This window comes from Mastacembelus armatus, chromosome 7 (genome assembly GCF_900324485.2).
Source record: "Mastacembelus armatus chromosome 7, fMasArm1.2, whole genome shotgun sequence".
NCBI lineage: Eukaryota > Metazoa > Chordata > Actinopteri > Synbranchiformes > Mastacembelidae > Mastacembelus > Mastacembelus armatus.
In genome coordinates, this window is record NC_046639.1 from 25,246,023 (window position 1) to 25,264,335 (window position 18,313).

The 18,313-nt window shown below is 41.3% G+C and overlaps 4 protein-coding genes across 4 annotated transcripts; 1 reads left to right on the forward strand and 3 right to left on the reverse strand.

Moving 5' to 3' along the window:
* Positions 1–542: 542 nt before the first annotated feature.
* Positions 543–2,132, reverse strand: atp5f1e (ATP synthase F1 subunit epsilon). Its single transcript, XM_026332944.2, has 3 exons — positions 2,009–2,132; positions 1,555–1,682; positions 543–722 (listed from the first exon to the last, which is right to left on the reverse strand). The coding sequence occupies exons 1-2, from the start codon at positions 2,038–2,040 to the stop codon at positions 1,556–1,558; spliced, it is 159 nt and encodes a 52-aa protein (XP_026188729.1). The 5' UTR covers positions 2,041–2,132; the 3' UTR covers positions 543–722; position 1,555.
* A 1,134-nt stretch (positions 2,133–3,266) lies between these two features.
* Positions 3,267–6,335, forward strand: LOC113145870 (PRELI domain containing protein 3B-like). The gene is made up of 6 exons (XM_026333005.1): positions 3,267–3,383; positions 4,731–4,899; positions 5,010–5,099; positions 5,594–5,664; positions 5,790–5,892; positions 5,988–6,335. The coding sequence occupies exons 1-6, from the start codon at positions 3,352–3,354 to the stop codon at positions 6,102–6,104; spliced, it is 582 nt and encodes a 193-aa protein (XP_026188790.1). The 5' UTR covers positions 3,267–3,351; the 3' UTR covers positions 6,105–6,335.
* A 2,447-nt stretch (positions 6,336–8,782) lies between these two features.
* Positions 8,783–14,116, reverse strand: bpifcl (BPI fold containing family C, like). Its single transcript, XM_026333004.1, has 16 exons — positions 13,956–14,116; positions 13,681–13,793; positions 13,403–13,517; positions 13,017–13,148; positions 12,161–12,316; positions 12,011–12,074; positions 11,854–11,914; positions 11,622–11,713; positions 10,826–11,002; positions 10,656–10,715; positions 10,216–10,383; positions 9,908–9,975; positions 9,779–9,821; positions 9,613–9,676; positions 9,235–9,311; positions 8,783–9,123 (listed from the first exon to the last, which is right to left on the reverse strand). Exons 2-16 carry the CDS (start codon positions 13,778–13,780, stop codon positions 9,064–9,066), a joined length of 1,437 nt encoding a protein of 478 aa, XP_026188789.1. The 5' UTR covers positions 13,781–13,793; positions 13,956–14,116; the 3' UTR covers positions 8,783–9,063.
* A 1,425-nt stretch (positions 14,117–15,541) lies between these two features.
* LOC113145995 (vesicular inhibitory amino acid transporter-like) lies at positions 15,542–17,764 on the reverse strand. The gene is made up of 2 exons (XM_026333178.1): positions 17,384–17,764; positions 15,542–16,729 (listed from the first exon to the last, which is right to left on the reverse strand). Exons 1-2 carry the CDS (start codon positions 17,762–17,764, stop codon positions 15,542–15,544), a joined length of 1,569 nt encoding a protein of 522 aa, XP_026188963.1.
* Positions 17,765–18,313: the final 549 nt, after the last annotated feature.

An 18,313-nucleotide genomic window follows, 5' to 3' on the forward strand; every position in this document is an offset into this window, starting at 1 on the left:
ATGTTCTTAGCAGTAAAACTAATTAATGGCAAAAACATTTCCTGATATGATTATAAACTGATTTTCATGTTAAAGGGATGCCCAGTATGAGAAATACTGACACTTAAATTCCTAGCAAAGTATTTTTTTCATGCAAACATATATAAGGCTTGTTAAATTCATTTAGAAGGTACTCAACCATCACAAAGGTTTATTTGGACTGCAGTTTAATGACTAACATGCCTGCTGGTTGTAGTTTCCTGTAATTTATCCAGTTTTCTGCCCACTTGGCAATGCATGCATTTCTAAGGATTTTGGATTCAGGTTTTTACTATTCCCTGATTTAGATGCTTATAGGAACAACGACATTTCAACAAAGCCAGGATATACTCATGGATCCACACACATACCTCTGTAAATAAAATGTTTCTGTATCTGACTATGACGACTTCCACTATTTATACCAAAATAAAAACAGTTGTTAGAGACAAAAACTGTTTCAGCGTCTTGGCCTTCAGTGGTGTAAACACAGCCTTCACTAATAAGAACAAAAGGAAACAATGTACTTCCAACATTCATCTTTAATACAATTTTAATTACAAATGAAAGGGAAAAACAGCAATTTTATTCCGGTCCCCAGTCTGACAAGTCATCTGGATGTCATCCACTTGTTTTTTTTTCTCCATGGTTTGCATAGGACCCCACAAATTCAGGAAAAACTATCTACATTACGTTCTCACATCCTGGAAGGAAAAAAAGAGCAGAAGTGTTGAAGCACGAAGAATCATTTTACACCTTTAACAGACCATGAGAACATTTCATAACAGTGACTGCAGATTCACGGCTGATACACTCATACAGAGCAAAGAGCTGTATAGCTGTAGCTGTATCTGAAGGGGGTACAAGAATTAGTTATGAGCTGGTATCGGCAGACACTTTTCATTTCTTGGTGACTTCTCAGCAAATTATATACTAGTAAAGTATTGGTAAAATGTAAGCTTTTAAGACTGCTGTGAGACAGCCATTAAACACAACATTCAAAAAGCTAAAGAAATCAGAACTTTAGGACAGCTGGAACTAACTACAAATGGAACCTGCTAAAGTCTTAATGATGAACGACAACCAAATAAAAAGAAGCACCTACTTCAATTACATGCTACCTTATAGACAAAGTAGTATTTTTACTAATTTGTAGATCAGAGTTTGCATAGAAAACACCATGACTGCCTTCAGGGAACTCAGGTAGAATATATAATGCATATTTCTTGATTTATCTGTTCAGGACTATAGTATAAGACTAAAATAATGCTCAATATTAAACTAATATAGCAATGGGGCACTGTGGATGGGACCTTTCGGTGCAAACCTACGAACTGTCACTTTTATGTGCCTTAGGCTTTTAAGACCTTTGCTAATGGAAATGGAAATGGAAACACTAAAGTAGCTTCCTAACCGGCCCAGTCTCAACCCAATGTCACAGCTGCCTGTCCTTAAACAAACAAACTGTTAGCGCCCACAATTCATTGATCTGTAGTTTCTTCTAAGCGCTGACAATTTATCCCTTTGTGAACTTACGCTATGCTCCATTTTTGGGTTTGATGACTTTGACGCTGGCCTCTGCGGCCTTCACTGCCTCCGTTTTGAACTGCGGCTTCAGCGCAGCCCGCACCACGTTAGCGCAGATGGCGGAGAAGCGGATGTAGCTGCGGGAAGGACACGCATGTTATCCGCATGCTAAAGGACAAGCCATGCTGAGTACGAGCAGGGTAGAAAAGACTATAATACTACGATGCTTGTTTACATTATAAATGGTTTATCCGATGTAGGAATAACACAGTTATTAGCTAACATTAGCGACATGTGTCAAAAAGCTAACAAGCTAATGTGGAGTAACACTAGTATGGGCTTAATTCAGAAATTCCAACTGATCCTTCTTGTTAACTCTAATACAAAAAATAAAAAATAAAAAGCCACTATCAACACTGACTACTAACACCTCTGCAGACAAATGTTTCTACGCTTTTATTACCTCAGGCCTGCCTGTCTCCAGTACGCGACCATCTTGCCTCTGTTGTGGCTTCAAGGACAGGTCGGTTCCGTGCGTGATGACGTCTGTTGAGATACGCAGCTTTTCTTCCCCCGCACCCAATGAGAAGAGTGAAGATCCTGATTGACAGCGCTGTCGACCAGTCGCCCCACCCACCGCAAACCGCGTCTCTCCCGGGTTTTAAACACCAAATAAAATAAAAAAAAATAAAATAAATAAATAAACTAACCACCATTGACAAGAGCTTAAATATCTTATGGAAATTTTTGAAGCTTAACGATGTCCTCATTTTAATTTTTTTCATGTTTATTTGATGTCTGTGCGTCTAGTTGAAACTGTGTAAAAAATGTGTACAGGTTTTGACATGAATTACCCACAGCTGAAAAAATAAATTACTGAAATGTTTTCGTTGTAGGGTGACATTTAATCCCGTTTGCAGGATTTGTTGGACAATATGAGAATCACTGGGAAACTACAATAATGCAGTGAAAGTATAACACTGTTTAAGTTTAGACTTTAAGTTTACTTTATTTATATAGCACATTTAAAACAACCACTAGACTGACTAAAGTGCTTCACAGTAAGAAACAGCATCATAAAATTAGTAATACAAAAACTACAATCAGAAAAATAAATAGGAAAAACAATAGGCCAGAATTTAAATCCTAAAAGGCCAATAAAAACAAATGGGTTTTTAAAAGAGACAGGCTGGGGGCTGTTCTGATCTCACTGTATCCTTAGCAATCAAATAGAAGAAAATATGAATAATTTACAACCATCATTTTTTTGTTTGGGGGAAGTCGTAGGTGACATTTATAGCCATGTAATAAATGTATGTATACAAAAAATATCACTCAAATCTTTTATTCACAACCAAACATGCCAGGAGGGGATTTTTGACTAGATAGATAGATAGATAGATAGATAGATAGATAGATAGATAGATAGATACTTAATTCATCCCCCATGGGGGAAATTCAGATTGTCCAGCAGTTTATATACAATAAACAGATAAACAGATAAAGACACACAGTCAATAACATATAGCATAAATATCATATCAATCAACAGTTAATGTTAAAAAGACTACTACTAAGACTACTAAGAAATGGTTTTAATGGTACATTTCACCACCAGGACTGTTAAATGAGAACATTGCCTCAATAAATAAATAAATAAACAAACAAATAATAGATTGTTCTGGATGGTGCAGTACCTCTGTCAGTCAGCAGGGGGCAGGTTTCTCCTTCACCTCTTCCTTCCACATTTTGGTCAGGCTGTCATTCATCGCCGGCTCCCAAGTTCTGACAGAAAAGCCTGTTAAGATGAAGATCTGGGCGTCAGAGCACATTTTTAAGTGAGTGATTTCCTGTCTTTCATGGTTTTTTTATACATCTCTCCTGGTGAAGTAACTCTATTCTGCTCTTGTGTGACCAGACCTGATGCTTCACCGTTAGCTAGCCGCCTTAGCTGCTAGTTAAGGTTGCAGATAAGTTAGATAACATAGTTAATGCAAGAAAACCACGTTAAAGTTATCAAACCGTTTGAGGTTTATACTAGTGGCACCAAGTAGTAAATGTGTCCATCGTTTGCCTTTATTTGTTAGCTTAAAAAAAAAACAGTGTTTGTGTGTCTTTGTGGCGAGAAGTGAGTTGGTTAAATTTTAGCTTCAACTAGCCTCAAAGCTAACTAATGCTAGTTTTAACGGTAACGTCACGTCATGTAAAGCGACGTCTCGCCCACATGTCATCGAGCGCGAGGGGGCTCGTGTTTCCCGTGAAGTCTGGTCGTCATCACGGGGACAAAGTCAGCCCGGTAACGTCGCGTGGGTGTTAACGTTACATAACGGACCGTGTGGCCGTCGGACACGGAGCCGCTCTGCAACATAACACAACAACTCGTGTAGGTTCTGTGTGTTTTCCCTTCTCACACAGCAGCACATGTGTAACAACGGTGGGAACATGTTCCCCGTTTCCAGAGGTTTCTGTGTTTGATATGGACAGACGGCTCTGGTAGGGGGCGTCCCTGCTCCCTCTGCTCCCTCTGCTCCCCCTGCTCCTCCTGCCAGGCTGGGTCTTTGCTGTCCGTGTTGATTCTGCATTTATGGCACATTTAAGGCAGAAAAGTTTTAAATTTCTAATTTGATTGGTCACATACGCAATAATACTGACTACCACATGCAGTGAAAAGCTTTTATATGACGGATCATTTTAAAAAGTGTAATTAAAAAGGTATGAGAATACATCAAGAAGAATAAAAAGCAAGAATAGAAGATAAAAAAAAGATAAATAAGGTGCAGTGATTTAACTTGGAGTATAACAATAAGTTATATACAGAGTATAAAGTATTAGTATAGTAAAAAGTATTTCCAGAGTATATATATAGAGTATAAACATAATAATGGCACCAGTGAAGTACAGTGGCATGAATGTGGATGTTACCTGGCTCTTAGGGATAATTAAATGCATATTGCTCAGCTGATCACAACACTCTCTGGAGAGCTCGCCTGTCCTGCTTAAAGCTGTTCACAGACCAGGCTGTGATGTTTCAGGATGCTCTCAGCGGTGCATGTGTAAGACATTTGCCCACCTCTACTGCTTCTTATAGGTTTTTATAACACTGACTAACTTTCGACTTCCTGAATGATAAATGTCTCGTAAGGATTTGCTGTTTTTAATGTCAGTACTGTTACTGGTTTTAACAGCCACCCGTGGGAGACGGTGACCAAAGCGGCCATGCAGAAGTATCCTAACCCCATGAACCCCAGTGTGTTCGGTGTGGATGTTCTGGACAGGAACGTGGACACGGAGGGACGATTACACAGCACCAGACTGCTCAGCACAGAGTGGGGGCTGCCTGCCATGGCCAAGTCTGTAAGTTAGATGATGAAATAGACCGTCGAGCTGCAGGGATGCACTGTGTTTATTTATAATAGTTTAAAATAGTTTTTTTCTTATACCAGGTCTGTGTCCTTTTCCTACAGATCATTGGGGTAACAAGAACATGCACGTATGTTCGTGAACATTCAGTGGTGGACCCCAAAGAGAAGACCTTTGAGCTGAAATCTACAAATGTGAGTAGCACTGAGATATGGCTCGTTGTTAACAGGCTTGCTAGTAAGAATTATGGCTTGTCAATACTTGACTGAAGTTAGGACGTGTGGGAAATTATTTTATAGAACAGAAAAAAGCTACAGCAAACTTTGGGCTCAGGTTAAACTCATCAGACTCGGTTAAGTGACCTCATCAGGTGCATTTATCTGCTTAAATCTGCTGCCCTTCATCTTTGTTATGTTTAAGCCACCGAACAAATGGGGGACAGGGACATCTAGAGGTGTATTTAAAGATGTTGTTGAACGGCATAGTTGGTATGCAGTAGTTATTATGTAAGAGGTTAGATCTGTACCTGACAGATAACTTTCCTGCTCTGACATGCTCACCATGAGAAAGGTTGCTGAGAGCAGAGTCACATTGAATTACAGTTGATTACACTGAATCCCTCTGAGGTCAGTGTAAACACTGTTTGCAATGTAAATAGACTTACTCCTACTTTATTTTGTCCTTCCAGATCTCCTTCACTAACCTGGTCTCTGTGGATGAAAAGTTGACATACAAGCCACATCCGCAGGATCCTGAAAAGTAAGTGACTCCATTTAAAAATGTGTTGTCATTTAATTAAAAGATGATGAAACTGATACCACAACAAATTGAATAATGTGTTTCAGCACTGTTTATCACTTTTATTGATATGCTTGTGTATCCAGGACAGTGCTGACACAGGAGGCTCTGATCAGTGTCAAAGGTATCAGTCTGAGCAGCTACCTCGAGGGCCTCATGGCCAAGACCATCTCTGTCAACGCCAGCAAGGTGAGGCCACCCTCAAAATCTCCCTGTAGCTCATTATGACAAAATGACCCAACAGCTTTTTTCACAAAATACCTGTCGCTATTGTCTGTCTCAAGGGTCGAGAGGCGATGGAGTGGGTCATCAGACGACTAAACACGGAAATCGAGGATCTGGCGGCGACCGCTCGTGGTACGATACGTGCTCCCATGGCAGCAGCTGTTGCAGACAAATGATGCCAGCCTTTACTGCGTCCTCCGCCATCGTGAACCGATGGACTTCTCAGACACTTTCCTCTCAAAGGGGACTTCTCATCAGCCAGCATAGCCTAAAATCAGCCCATCCTCCAAACCTACGTACGTCTGTTTGTGGTTGTATGTCATAAGAAGTCACAGTGGGTCCCCCCTTAGCATTCTGCATCGTTTCATACTCTCCGCTGCGGGCAGTGACGAGGAGTGTTGAGCTGATGACAGTTTTAAAAAACAAAACACGGTTGAATTAGACTTGAAGCTCATAGGACTTACTCTTGTGACATGAAAGCTCTTTTTTTATATATATATATAAAACAATTCACACTGTGCCTCCACATCATCTCATCAGATTCCTACTTACTGCCTTTCTTCACTCCATCCTAAAGTTTCTAATTGTCAACAAGTTGAGAAAGATTAAGCATTTTCTGGATTGGCTGACCTTTCTTTGTATGGCAGCCCTGACCAAAATATCTCAAACCCAAAATCTACCAATGTAGACAGGCTATAATCTCAAATACAAGTAACTGAAACAGTACAAACTGCATCAGTGGTCTGTGTTTTGATATTGAAGCTGTCCTGTAAGGTCAGACACTGGGAACCTTTAGTCTAGAATTTTCTTTTCTTTTTCTTTCCATCACAGTGAAAGCATCCAAACAGGGCATTGTTATTGTCATTTAGTTTTGAGACTTTTCTTCTGAACAGTTTGTTTGCAGAAAGACCTGGTGCAGCTTAGAGGTAGCAGGGCTCACCTGACAGTCCTGAGTATGAGTTAAGGGACCAGACATGAAAGCTGGTTTGTGGGTGTACTTGCACAGTGCTGGAACCTAAATCGTACCTGTCCAGGGCTGGACAGGTACGAAATTTTGTTTTGTACCATCAGGTGGACGTTTTTCAGTTTTCTAAGTGTATAATGCAGAGTACTTGATTACCAGGACCAGAACAGTCCACAGCTCATGAGCAAACGGTGATGCTAAGATGATTTTGTACATTTATGAACAGCAGCTAAACCTTGTTATCTTTGGAAAGTGTCAAAGTATTTAAGCAAAGCAGAGTAGGGAGCTTTAGTCTAATTAACCTTTGTACCTTTAGATGCAGATGCTGGTTGGTCTGCTAAAGCTTTCAGCATGGCCAACTGGTCGTCAGATGTTGTAGTTTCCTTTGATTGTTCTGGTCTACTCTGGTTAAAGCCCCATTGTCTTTGTTAGTCTCTTCTCTTACTCTGATGTTGTGCTGGTTAGTTAAATGTTACACTATGAAAATGTGCATAGTTGAATGTTTAAAGTTATTTTCAGCATATGCACTTTAGATTAGTGTGAGAGCACTGAGCAGCATGTTGGCACTCATCGGTGTTTAATGTGCTGTGAACGCTCTCCGGGGTTACGTTCAGGATTAACGTGCATGGCAACGTGAAATGTAATGATTGAACCAGCTGCACCGACCTCATTGTTCTGACCAAGCCCAGTTTACATTCTCTGAACCTTTGTTCCAGCTCTCATTACATGGTGATGTTTATGGTAGATTTGTATTAACGTTGACAGAGGCTGTTGTACTGATTCATTTTAAAAGCTGATAGCTTAGTGGCAGTGCAGTTTTTATACCACATAGTTCTTGCTCAGAGAGCACTCAGGTGCAGCATTAATAATATTGGTTCAGTTTCTATTATCTTCTCTCATAAACACTACACTGATATAGGTGATATACTAACCCTCTTGTTTCTTCTTCCTGTCTCTCTAGAGACTTCAGTAAATCTAGTTATACAAATGTAATGTTTACATCAGCGGGGTTTGTGTTACACCTGTAACTCTTTTTCAGTGTTATGTTGTTGTCCAGTGTCCTGCTCACCTGCTGTTGTTTCAGTTGATCAATTGATTGATTGATTTTTTTTTTTTTTTTTCACTCCATGCTTCCAGTTCAATTTTTCAAAAGCTCGTTCATAATCAACTTTTCATCTAAATCATGGACTGTGCAGCTCAGGATCATTCTGTGTAAAGTCTGGTCTGCAGCCTAAATGAGCGACCAGCCAAGCACTATCCACACATCATCTCCTTTCATTAATGAAGTATGATGTTTTTCTATGGTTAACGTTTTAAGAACAGTGTTTATAGGCGTTTATTTATATTTTGGTGGTGTTACATTCCAAGAATGTGAACATGTAACAGAATCTGAAGAGCGCACACTGAAATGTTTCAAAATAAAGAGTTGTCATTGTTTCATGAATATGATGGTGATTTGTAAAATGTCTAAGCTTCCACTTCTTCTTTGAGGTGTTTTATTCCACAAAACCAACCAACAAACATTTTAAAAAATGCAAGAGAAACAAAATTGGTAAGGAATGATAAAAACTTGATGCGGGTCAAAGATTCTGTTATGAAAGGTGAAATATTTGTGCATAAAAATTCTCTCATACTTTTACATCCTAGAAATTTTGCAAATCCCCAGATGATATTTTTCATATATTTGGTGCCCTCTGGTGGAAGCATAAACAAAAGCAGACAGCAAGCTGCTACTACTAGTATAGTTTTTCTACTAACAAGAATTTCAACAGACTTTCCAACCAGTTCAGCTTCTATTTATTGGTGGGGATAAGTGCAAATAGTTTGATAAGATTTTCAAACCCCTTTTCTCAGTTATCTCTTACCATATTAATACTGAGAGCGAACACATTTAAAACAATTTCTTTTTATTTTGAAGAAAAGACAGTATACACCCAAGCATTTATGAAGTTGAACTGCAGGCTTTGATTTAACATTGTGTAGTTGTGTAAATTATGAATGTAAAAATTTTGACTATATAGTGTGTTGCAAGGTTTCACCAGTCAAGGATCCACATGTGCTTTTTTCATGTGGTGACAGAAATAAACAAATCCACTTTACTGGTTAAAGGTTTGAGGCTGTGATCTGAGATAAAGAGCAGCTTGATGTACCAGGTAAAACAGGCCGGTTCGTCATTTGAAGTCATTCCTTGTTAGCAGCACCTCAGCATCGGAGCACAAGACTATAAACCCCTGTTAGGAATAAAGACAATGATCAGCCCAAAGACCTTGATTTCCTCCAAAAGCCCAGTATTAGTGACGTTAATATGTGTGTTACTTTCTTTGTTTTTTACTGTTACTGACCTCATCCACCTTCAGAACTGAATTAACCAGCTGTGCACTTTTCATTCTGGGTAAATCAACACCTTTGCCCAGTATCACTGAAACAGAATGGTTGAGGGACAGTATAAGGACACTGTAAAGTACACATTATACATTATTTTAATCTAGCTATGACCCAAAACAGTCAAGCTACAGTAAAGAGGCTTTGTAACCTTCTGTGTTGCTCTTGTTTACTATGATAAAGAGAAAAGGAACAGTTTACACTTTAGTAACCAGGATAAGGTGGATTGAGGAACATGATCCAAGAGGAGTCATAATAGAGCACTGGATAGTTGGACTGAAATTGAAAATAGCCATAAAATGAGAGGTAAATACACAAAGATGTAACTTAAGACTCACCATTCACTTTTGGCAAGACTGCCATCTCTATTCCCATCTTCACGACATTTTCCAAAGCATCAGTCTGCAAAAGGGAACATGTTTGATTCTCCTCAGTTTATACATACATGAGCCTGCAGCGCACTGTGACTAACATAAAATATTCGGTTTATTATGTGTCATATACCTGAAAGGTCCCCACTTCACTCCCTATCAGCGTCAGTGTAAAACTGTTGAATGAAGGCATCATCATTACTTTAAGTTTGAGTTTGTGAACTCAAGCTCAGGTGTATGTTTTAAAATAAGTGATGCTCACTTCTCCATTTCCGTTGATCCCTCCAGTCGTCCACCAGAAATCCACACTTTACTGCTGAAATTGGAGTCCTGATAGAACAAAGGTTGTGATTTAGGGGGATTATTTCTTACAATAATGAATGAGTCATATGTTTGTCCTGATTCATGGATTACTTCTTTAGTCTACAAAATACCAGAAGTAGTAGTACAAATAGTGCAAATGTATTAGATGATCAATTCTTTTATCGACAGTGGGCTATAAACCATAAAACTGGCTGAGTCAATCTTCACTTTCTCTGCCCAAAATGTCCAGAAAACAAAATTACTCACAACATTGAGAGTGAAGAGTGGGGCCTGGGTATCATTTGGCAGGATAGCAAAGGCCTTAACAGTGCCCTGAAAGTCCAGTTTGACAGCATCAGGCTTTAAGGAAAACATTGGAACCTCTCTGGCATAAACCGTCAGGCTCATCAGCAGACCTGGAAACAACTTGGGAAGCTGCAGAAAGACAAAAGGTTAATGGCAAACATCAAACTTGTTTGAATTGCAATGAAATTCCCGGAGTGTACATGAGTTTTTGTCTTAATTGTTTTAAGGAGACTGCTGTGGATTTTTAATATTATATTAATATTATGCTAAAGACTAAGTTCCATGTGACTCAGATCCATGTGAACTTGATCCATGAGCTCAGCAGGTACATGCTGACATGAAGCTATAGAGGAAACAATGAATGAGTTAATAAGTCTGTGGTGTAGCTGAATGTAACTGACCTGAGGAATGAACTGGCCCATTGAGGTGGTATTCAGATGCACTGGAGAGAGTGGAGGTATCTGAGATGATCAAACCACAGACATTGTTTAGGGAAGAAAACTGTAAACCAAACGTTTATCTCGTGTTTTTCTTCCTCCTTCCTGTCGGCGTATCTTGCAGGTATACTCACCATGCTGTCATTGACGGTGGCTTGAAGCAGCCCATCTGAGTAGCATCCGTATGAGGCAGAGTTCAGAGTGAATTCAGACATGCCCACTGAAAACATGTAGCTGTGCTGCTGAGGCACAGTAAAGCTCTGGGCCTCAAAGGGAGGTTCCTTATGAGTTCTGATACTGTAGAGCTCCCCCTTCAAATTAAGAGTTACAAACAACCAGTTAAGAGTATTTTTTGTTGCTGTTATTCATTGTCACACATTTTTGCACAAACCCTCATTATAAAGTAGATGTCTAATCCATCTACCTACAGGTGTGTGTTCATACAGTTAGTGCAATGCTTGGTGTCTGCTAGAAATAGTGCATCTGGATTCAGTTGTTGGCCCATCAGACAACAGAATCTTTTCCCTTGTCCTACAGACACGTTCTTCAGTCAAAGTGGCTTCTGTCTAGCCACTTTACCATAAAGGCCCTTTTAATGGAGTGCTGCTGAGATGATAGGACTTCTGATGTTATGGTGCTGAGACCGGTGGGCTCTTGGGCACCATCTTGGACAAGAGCGTTTTTTCCTGGTAATTCTAGGAAGCGTCCTGGTCATTCTATATTATATTTCACAATATTAAGGCCACCTTCACAGAGGTGTGCCACAGGCTGACTCCAATCACATTCTAGACATGTCAAGCTTAATTAGAGCAAACAGAATGAACCTGGTCACAGCAAAGGGTGTGTATATAAATGCATCCCTTTCAAATCAAACTCTCGACACAGTTACATGAGCAAAACGCTAAACTTCCTGTATGTCTGCATCCTTACCTTAAGACCCAGATTCAGACTTGAGGCATCAATGACAGGGAGACCGGTGAGGGAGAGGTTAAGACTAAGAACTTGATCCACATCAAAGGAAACTGAATAAAACAGAAATCCTTGTTGACTGAATCATCTGTTTATACATGTAAATATCTCAGTGTTATTTAACCTGTAAGTAAATACTAGCTGTGTACATTCTTTTTGTAATTAGATGCTAAAATGTAGCTTGATGTAATACCGTTCATGACCTGAAGGTGGTCCTCCAGGATTACAATTACTTCCTCAACTTTAGGGCAGATCTGCAGAGGAGACAAATACACAGCAACTGAAAACATTTACAGCATGTTTCTCTAAACACCAACTGACACAGGACAAAGATTCAGTGAAACACTTACTCTGCTCTGTATCTCACCCTTGATGTGCCCTTTGAAAAAGGGCACAAAAGGTCGGAAGATCCAACTAGTGACAAATGAAAATGTAGGAAATTATAATGTGACATCAGTATCTCTCCTCCTCTGCATCACTCTCTCTCTGCTCTACTGTACCTCGCTCCACCATAGAACTGTATGGCCACATCTCCAATTGTACATGTGCAGGTGACACTGCTGATGGACAAGTGCCCATTAGCATCTTTCCCCAGCTCCACTATAGACATCACAGACACACTAAATAAAGCCAAGTCCAAGGTCCCCCCATCATGTCTGAAAATAGACCGTACAAACAAATCAGTGCACATTGGTGTTGGTATAAAAATCTCTTTATTGACTTGTCCATATATAAATTATGAACTATACCTGATTATAAATATATATTATTGTAGAAGGAAAATATTCTACTATCTTTGAGATTCATCCTATAGGTTTACTACTGGAGATTAAAAACTGCCGATGACTTTCTGCACTGTAAACATTAGCTGTAAATAATTTGACACTGATTTTTATAAGATGGTATGGCAAATTTATGTTTCAATGCAAGTTAGTTAGAGTAAAAATGGTGATAATGTAGAATACGTGACATAATGCAAGTTCCCCTAAGTTAAAACAATACAACACTAGAAAAACTGACATGGTACCTTTAAAGAGATACTTCCTTTTTCTAAATCACCAGATCAGAAAGTACACAAAGAATGTTCTGGACTTGAACCTAAAGATCATTTCCTCATTCATTCTTTATATCTATTACTCTACCAACAATTTGCCATGTAAGTGTGTAACAAACATTTAAATGAGATTTATAAGTAATCTAATGTTTTTATGTCTTGATAAATAGAAACTTACTTCATGCGCTTCTGTTTTGCTCTAATGAAAAACCTGAGAAATACCAGTACAACTCCTGCCTGAACACCTGTGGGGTTACTGCTTTTACACTCAAGGAGTAGACCAGAAATAAGGGAAAACTCACATTATGCCATAGTGTGTCCTCCACTCGCCGGATAGTGCCACACTGAGGCCTGACATGGATGACTTGAGTCCAGTAGTGTTCGGGTAGAACTCGACCGATGGCTCTGGAAGGTCAACCTTCGTTATGCTGATGCTAGAGCACAGTGCAAAGGCAGCTGTTAACAGACGTGAGGACTGGCTCTTGTCAACAGGTCCAACAAAATATTAAATTATATATAGTGCTAATGGATTTGTACTTGATTATTCACCTTGGAGTTCAAACTCATGAAACTCAAACGTACATAACCTACATTTGAAGAGCCAACTGTGTATGAGTTCAAGAAGTAATCATAAAGTGGGATGTGAAGTAATTTAAAGAGGCCTTTGTATTCAAGAATGTAACCCTACCCGCTTAAAGTATAGTCCACGCTGCCCAACCGGCCAATGGGAAATTTACCGCTGATGTCGGGGAGAGTGACATTCTCCAAGATCTCCTGAATCCAGTCTGTACCTGTATGTTTTCCTGGGCCAAACACCACATGCAACAATATGTTGCAACTCACATACTGATCATACAATAAGGTTTTGTTTATGAAAACATGTAGGTCCAGAGCATTCAAACATTTTTCTATTTGTTTAGGTAACCATGAAAAGTGAGAGAATAACCCCATGTCCTACTGCCTTACCGTACTGAAGTCCTTTGTTGGTCAGGATGACTTGTATCGCAGGATTTTCTCCACATGTGTAAGACAGGAGCATGAGCACTGCTATCACAGATGGAAGCATGTTGCTTTGGTCCCTGTGGTGCAAGCAACAGCCAAACTGTACTAAAGCAACATCTGAGGCCAGGAAACTCAGAGCACAGTGAGAGAACTACTGAAACATTTACAGTTTTATGAAACCTAAATCAGAAGCATGTCAGTGACAACATACCCATTTGGTGATATATTATGTAGTATACCTGAATGACAAGCAGCTCCTGATGTCTGTTCTGCGACTGTTCTGTGTCTGTGCTGTCGATCGTTCTACTGCAGCTTTTGCTTTCTGAAATACTAAGAAGTGAAACTTTCTAACATCTGAGAATAACCTTGGATGGGCTGCTGATTTGAGTTCTGTGTGTGTATGTGCGTGTGTGTCTGTATGAGGAACAGGAAGCATTTTGTGTTCTGCCATGCGTTACCCACTTAGTAGCAGCGTAGGTGTGTGAAACCCAGACACTACATTTCATACAGAGAAAATTTGATATTTCTTTGCACTTAAAGTGCATCTTTACATCTGATAAGAAACTAGTTTTGTTTGGCAACATCGACATATCACGAGTGACTAGCTGCAAAGAGGGAAATGAAAATGATTTCCTACTCATTTTATTTTTACAATGTGCAACAGTTGGCTTCTTTCTGAATTCTGAGGTTTGGAGGTGTCAGGCTGGCAACAGTTAAACCATCGAAGTGAACAGTTTTCACACCCTGTGCTACAAGCTGTTTCAGGCTCGTCTGCACCCTGTGAAGAAACATTTAACATGGCTCCTGTAGCTACATGACCTATCGGAGCACATCTTTACAGCTGCAAACCTTGGTCTTGTGCTGCTCATGTTGTTTTTTAAAAAGGGGAAGCTGAATTGTTGTTTGTTATGGGGGGAGCTTCACTGTCAGGACAGACAAGAGACTCTTATCAGCAAAGCTTCTCAGTCAGTGCTCCATGACATTTTCAGACGTGTCACATTTCACTGCAGGACAAGAAAACAGTAGAATCACCAGCCATAAAATACTTAATTTATTTATCTCTTAATTCAACAAATACTCTTTACCTCACACACCATAATTAGTTCCATTAAATCACAACAAACAAGTTCAATAGGAAGAGAATATTAGCAGACATTTTTCAATGAACACGATTAGGACCCACTTGCTTGCACTTTGAATTCACTTCATCCAGAGAGACACGTGAAACACCAAGAAAACAAATGAGCCAACAGGACTACTAGAGGCATAAGATGGAAAATAAAACACCAAAGAAAACCAAACAGCAAAAAGAACTCTGTTTAAACAACTACATATAACATTATCCATAGTTTATTAGAATCCACAGCACCGACTGATCTGATAGGTGTCTTGGTCTTATATTTATCTGAAGTGTTTTTAATATCTAGCAGCTCAAAAACCAAAGATAACAAGTTCACTCAATTGCTTTTCACATATTCATTCTCTGGATATAAACATGTACACACTCACAGTTTCACTGGACCTTTAACAACTTTGCATTAAGACTGGCACCTTGTTAATCCCCCATAGGCCTCAAGAACAACCCCCTTTTGATTCAGAGGTTGTGTTCCTCTGACCAGTTAATGAAACACGTTTTTTTGGGATGAGTAGACTACTTTACACTATGATTGTAGAGTTTATTATTGCACATTATCACGAAGGCAAAATAAAAAAAGATGTACACTTCACACAAATAATCCTCCCCGGAAATCTCAGTGCCAAGTGGTCAACATGATGTTTTTCCGTAAGGTCTTTGACAGGACCTCACCTTCCAACCAGGCTCATCTCAGTCATGGATATTGTACCTGAACGCCTCTATAAGCCCTTCAATCGAGTGAATGAAGCCGGACACGGCGCATATGCCTCCGATAACAAAAATGGCAACGTCGAAGAAGACGTGGTGCCACAGGAGATTCCTCCACTGGAGCTTCAGGTGGAAGAGACTTGGTAAGAGGAAACACAGGCCAGCGCCGGTGAGGCTCCCAGTTAAACCCATCAGGAGGGCGAAGTGGGGGACAAAGACGGCCATAAGCAAGGTGAAGACTACCAGACCGATTCGAAGGCCAAGACCCCACGATTTCAACTGCCCAGTCGGGCCGTAACAGTTAGGGAAGAGGGCTCTCCCACCATCCTGGAACAAGGATTTCTCCAGAACTTCAACAGCAGCGAAGAATGGCAGCGGGTAGGACAACAACGCCTTGGCGACGAGGAAGAGGTTCACCACAGCCCGGATGGTTGAAGGTAGGTTATCGGTAATGACCTCTTTGGTGGTGTCTGCCCAGGTCAAGTAGGCCACCAGGGCAAAGAGGCCCTTGAGGACGCAGGCGGCGATGTGAGTCCACTCCATCATGCAGTGGAACTCGCTGGGCTTCTGCATGTTTCCCTCCAGAGAGGGGAGGAAGATCTGGGAAGTGTAGCTGAAAACAATGATGCCAATTGAAATTGGGAATTTCTTCACATCTATGTAAAACTTGACCTTCTCCCAGGCCCACTCACGCGCCCTGGAGAGGCAGTAGGCAATGACGAGGATGTTGATGATGAAGTGCGCCAGGGTGCAGAGAAGACTGAACTTGGACACGGCCTTCAGGTTCTTCAGGAACGCGCACGGCAGGAGCGTGGCCGTGGCCACCACAGACCAGGCTTTCTGGGAGACGGGGAACCCCGGGAAACTGTTGTACATCAAGTTGCCGCTGACCACAACGTAAAGAATGCACGTCATAACCAGCTCGATAATCTGAGCCACGTTCACAACGTGCCCGCCCAGCGCTGGGAAGCGGGGCGCGCAGCAGGCGTTGGCGATGTCCACGTAAGAGTCCCTGATGCGCACCTTTATGCCGTCCTCGTTCTCCTCGTACAGACACGCTATGAGGATTTTCCCGGTGTAGCAGCAGACCACAGCCGCGAAGATAATGAGGAAGAGACCGAGGTAGCCGCCGTGTAGGATGGCGTACGGCAGGCCGAGGACGAACATGCCCTGCGGACAGAGAAGCGCAGTTGAGAGGACGAGGCCAAGATCGCAGTGAAAGGCCGCGCCAGTCCAGGCATGTAATGACTGGCTCCTACAGCCCACATCTTACATACTAACAGTTTCAAAAATCACATTTGTCCAAATTAAAATAATCGCAGAACACAGAAACCTATTTATAGCAGCTGAGTCATTTCTAAAGTCTGCATCACTATTTTCGCTCTGCTCTTGATACAACAGGCCGTTTCTCTGCGTTGGTCATGCGATGAATCAAATCAAGGAATTAAAAATAAATCGTTAAATAACAAAACCCTAAATGGATTTCATTAAAACTTAAATTTGATGCAGACATTGATAAGCATGTGGGCTCTATTCAGCCTCGGGGCTATCGGAGTCAAACAGGCCCTGCCTGCAGCTGCGCTGATAAAAAGATTTGAATAAATAAATGTGATGCGAACCAAGACTGACTCTTAAAATTGATACTGTGATCAAATGTATCAGGGTTTAACAGTTTTCAAAGCGCAGGATCATTTTAAGCTGTTATTCTAACCTTGACTCTTTCTCATTGCAGCTTAAAAATCCTTAAGGTGACATGTGTCCAGAGCCTGGTCCATGCAGCCCGCTGTCTTTTCTCACATGCACATGTCACCAGGTGTAACTTACCTGAATGGCGTTGGTCACGTTCCAGCCCGCTTCCCATGATGTGATTTTTGGTTTATCCTCATCCACAGAGCCTCCGGTCTTCAGGGTCGCAGGCCTGGGGCCGGTGCCGTCTCTCTGGTAGTGGCTGTCTCCCTCCAGCTCCCCCTCTCCCTCCATGTGTCCTCCTTCCTCTCCTCCCTGGAGGACGTCCATTTGCATCCCTTGCCTGTAGTCATAATCCAAGTCATCGCACTCGGCGAAACCCAGACCCTCCTCGTCCGTGGCGGCCTGGAAGCCCAGGCGGGCGAACACCCCGCTGACCTTGGCCTGAGATTTGTGGGACACCGTGTGGGCGGCATTGGTCAGCTTGTTGGTGAGCTTGTGTCGGATTAGGTGAGCCATTTCTCTCCGAGTGAAATATATAAACGCTATAAACGAGTGAAGAGCAGAGCTGTGTTTAAGTCCTACAGTAAAGTCATGCCTGTCGTCGTGCGGTGACGTTAAGCTAACCAGCCTCCTAACGGCCGCCCAACCGTTAAAAACCCTCAGCCGCTTCTCTTGGCTCGCTCCCCCATATTACTCATTGTCGTCTGCAAAGCAGCGCTGCAAAACTCATGAAAACAAGGAAAAACTAAAAATATATCTTCGTTTGTCAGTAAATGAGACAAACACGCATTTTTCTTTTTTTTGTTGTTGTTGTTGTTTTTCCCCCAAGAAGGTTTGATCCTGCTGTGGGCACGAGCGCTGAAGTCTCTGACTGCATCATCCAATGAGAGGGAGCGAGGGGAGCGTGCACGTGTCAGCATAGAATGTCAGTGTAGCGGCTCGCGCACAGCAGTGTCACGACGGGGGGGGGGGGAAGAGAGAGGAGAGAGGGGAGCGGGATAGATAGATCGATAGATCGATAGATCGATAGATAGCGAGTGACGAGCAGTGTCAGAAACAGGTCCA

Coding starts and splice junctions, on each gene's coding strand:
- atp5f1e (XM_026332944.2), bottom strand. CDS start 2,040: ATGGTCGCGTACTGGAGACAGGCAGGCCTGAG. Junction 1,683..2,008: donor TGGAGACAGGCAGGCCTGAG/GTAATAAAAGCG, acceptor TCCTTCCCGCAG/CTACATCCGCTTCTCCGCCA.
- LOC113145870 (XM_026333005.1), top strand. CDS start 3,352: ATGAAGATCTGGGCGTCAGAGCACATTTTTAA. Junction 3,384..4,730: donor GCGTCAGAGCACATTTTTAA/GTGAGTGATTTC, acceptor TGGTTTTAACAG/CCACCCGTGGGAGACGGTGA. Junction 5,665..5,789: donor CATCCGCAGGATCCTGAAAA/GTAAGTGACTCC, acceptor TTGTGTATCCAG/GACAGTGCTGACACAGGAGG.
- bpifcl (XM_026333004.1), bottom strand. CDS start 13,780: ATGCTTCCATCTGTGATAGCAGTGCTCATGCTCCTGTCTTACACATGT. Junction 10,716..10,825: donor CCACCGTCAATGACAGCATG/GTGAGTATACCT, acceptor TGATCATCTCAG/ATACCTCCACTCTCTCCAGT. Junction 9,976..10,215: donor CACTCTTCACTCTCAATGTT/GTGAGTAATTTT, acceptor TTGTTCTATCAG/GACTCCAATTTCAGCAGTAA.
- LOC113145995 (XM_026333178.1), bottom strand. CDS start 17,764: ATGGCTCACCTAATCCGACACAAGCTCACCAACAAGCTGACCAATGCC. Junction 16,730..17,383: donor ACGTGACCAACGCCATTCAG/GTAAGTTACACC, acceptor CTCTGTCCGCAG/GGCATGTTCGTCCTCGGCCT.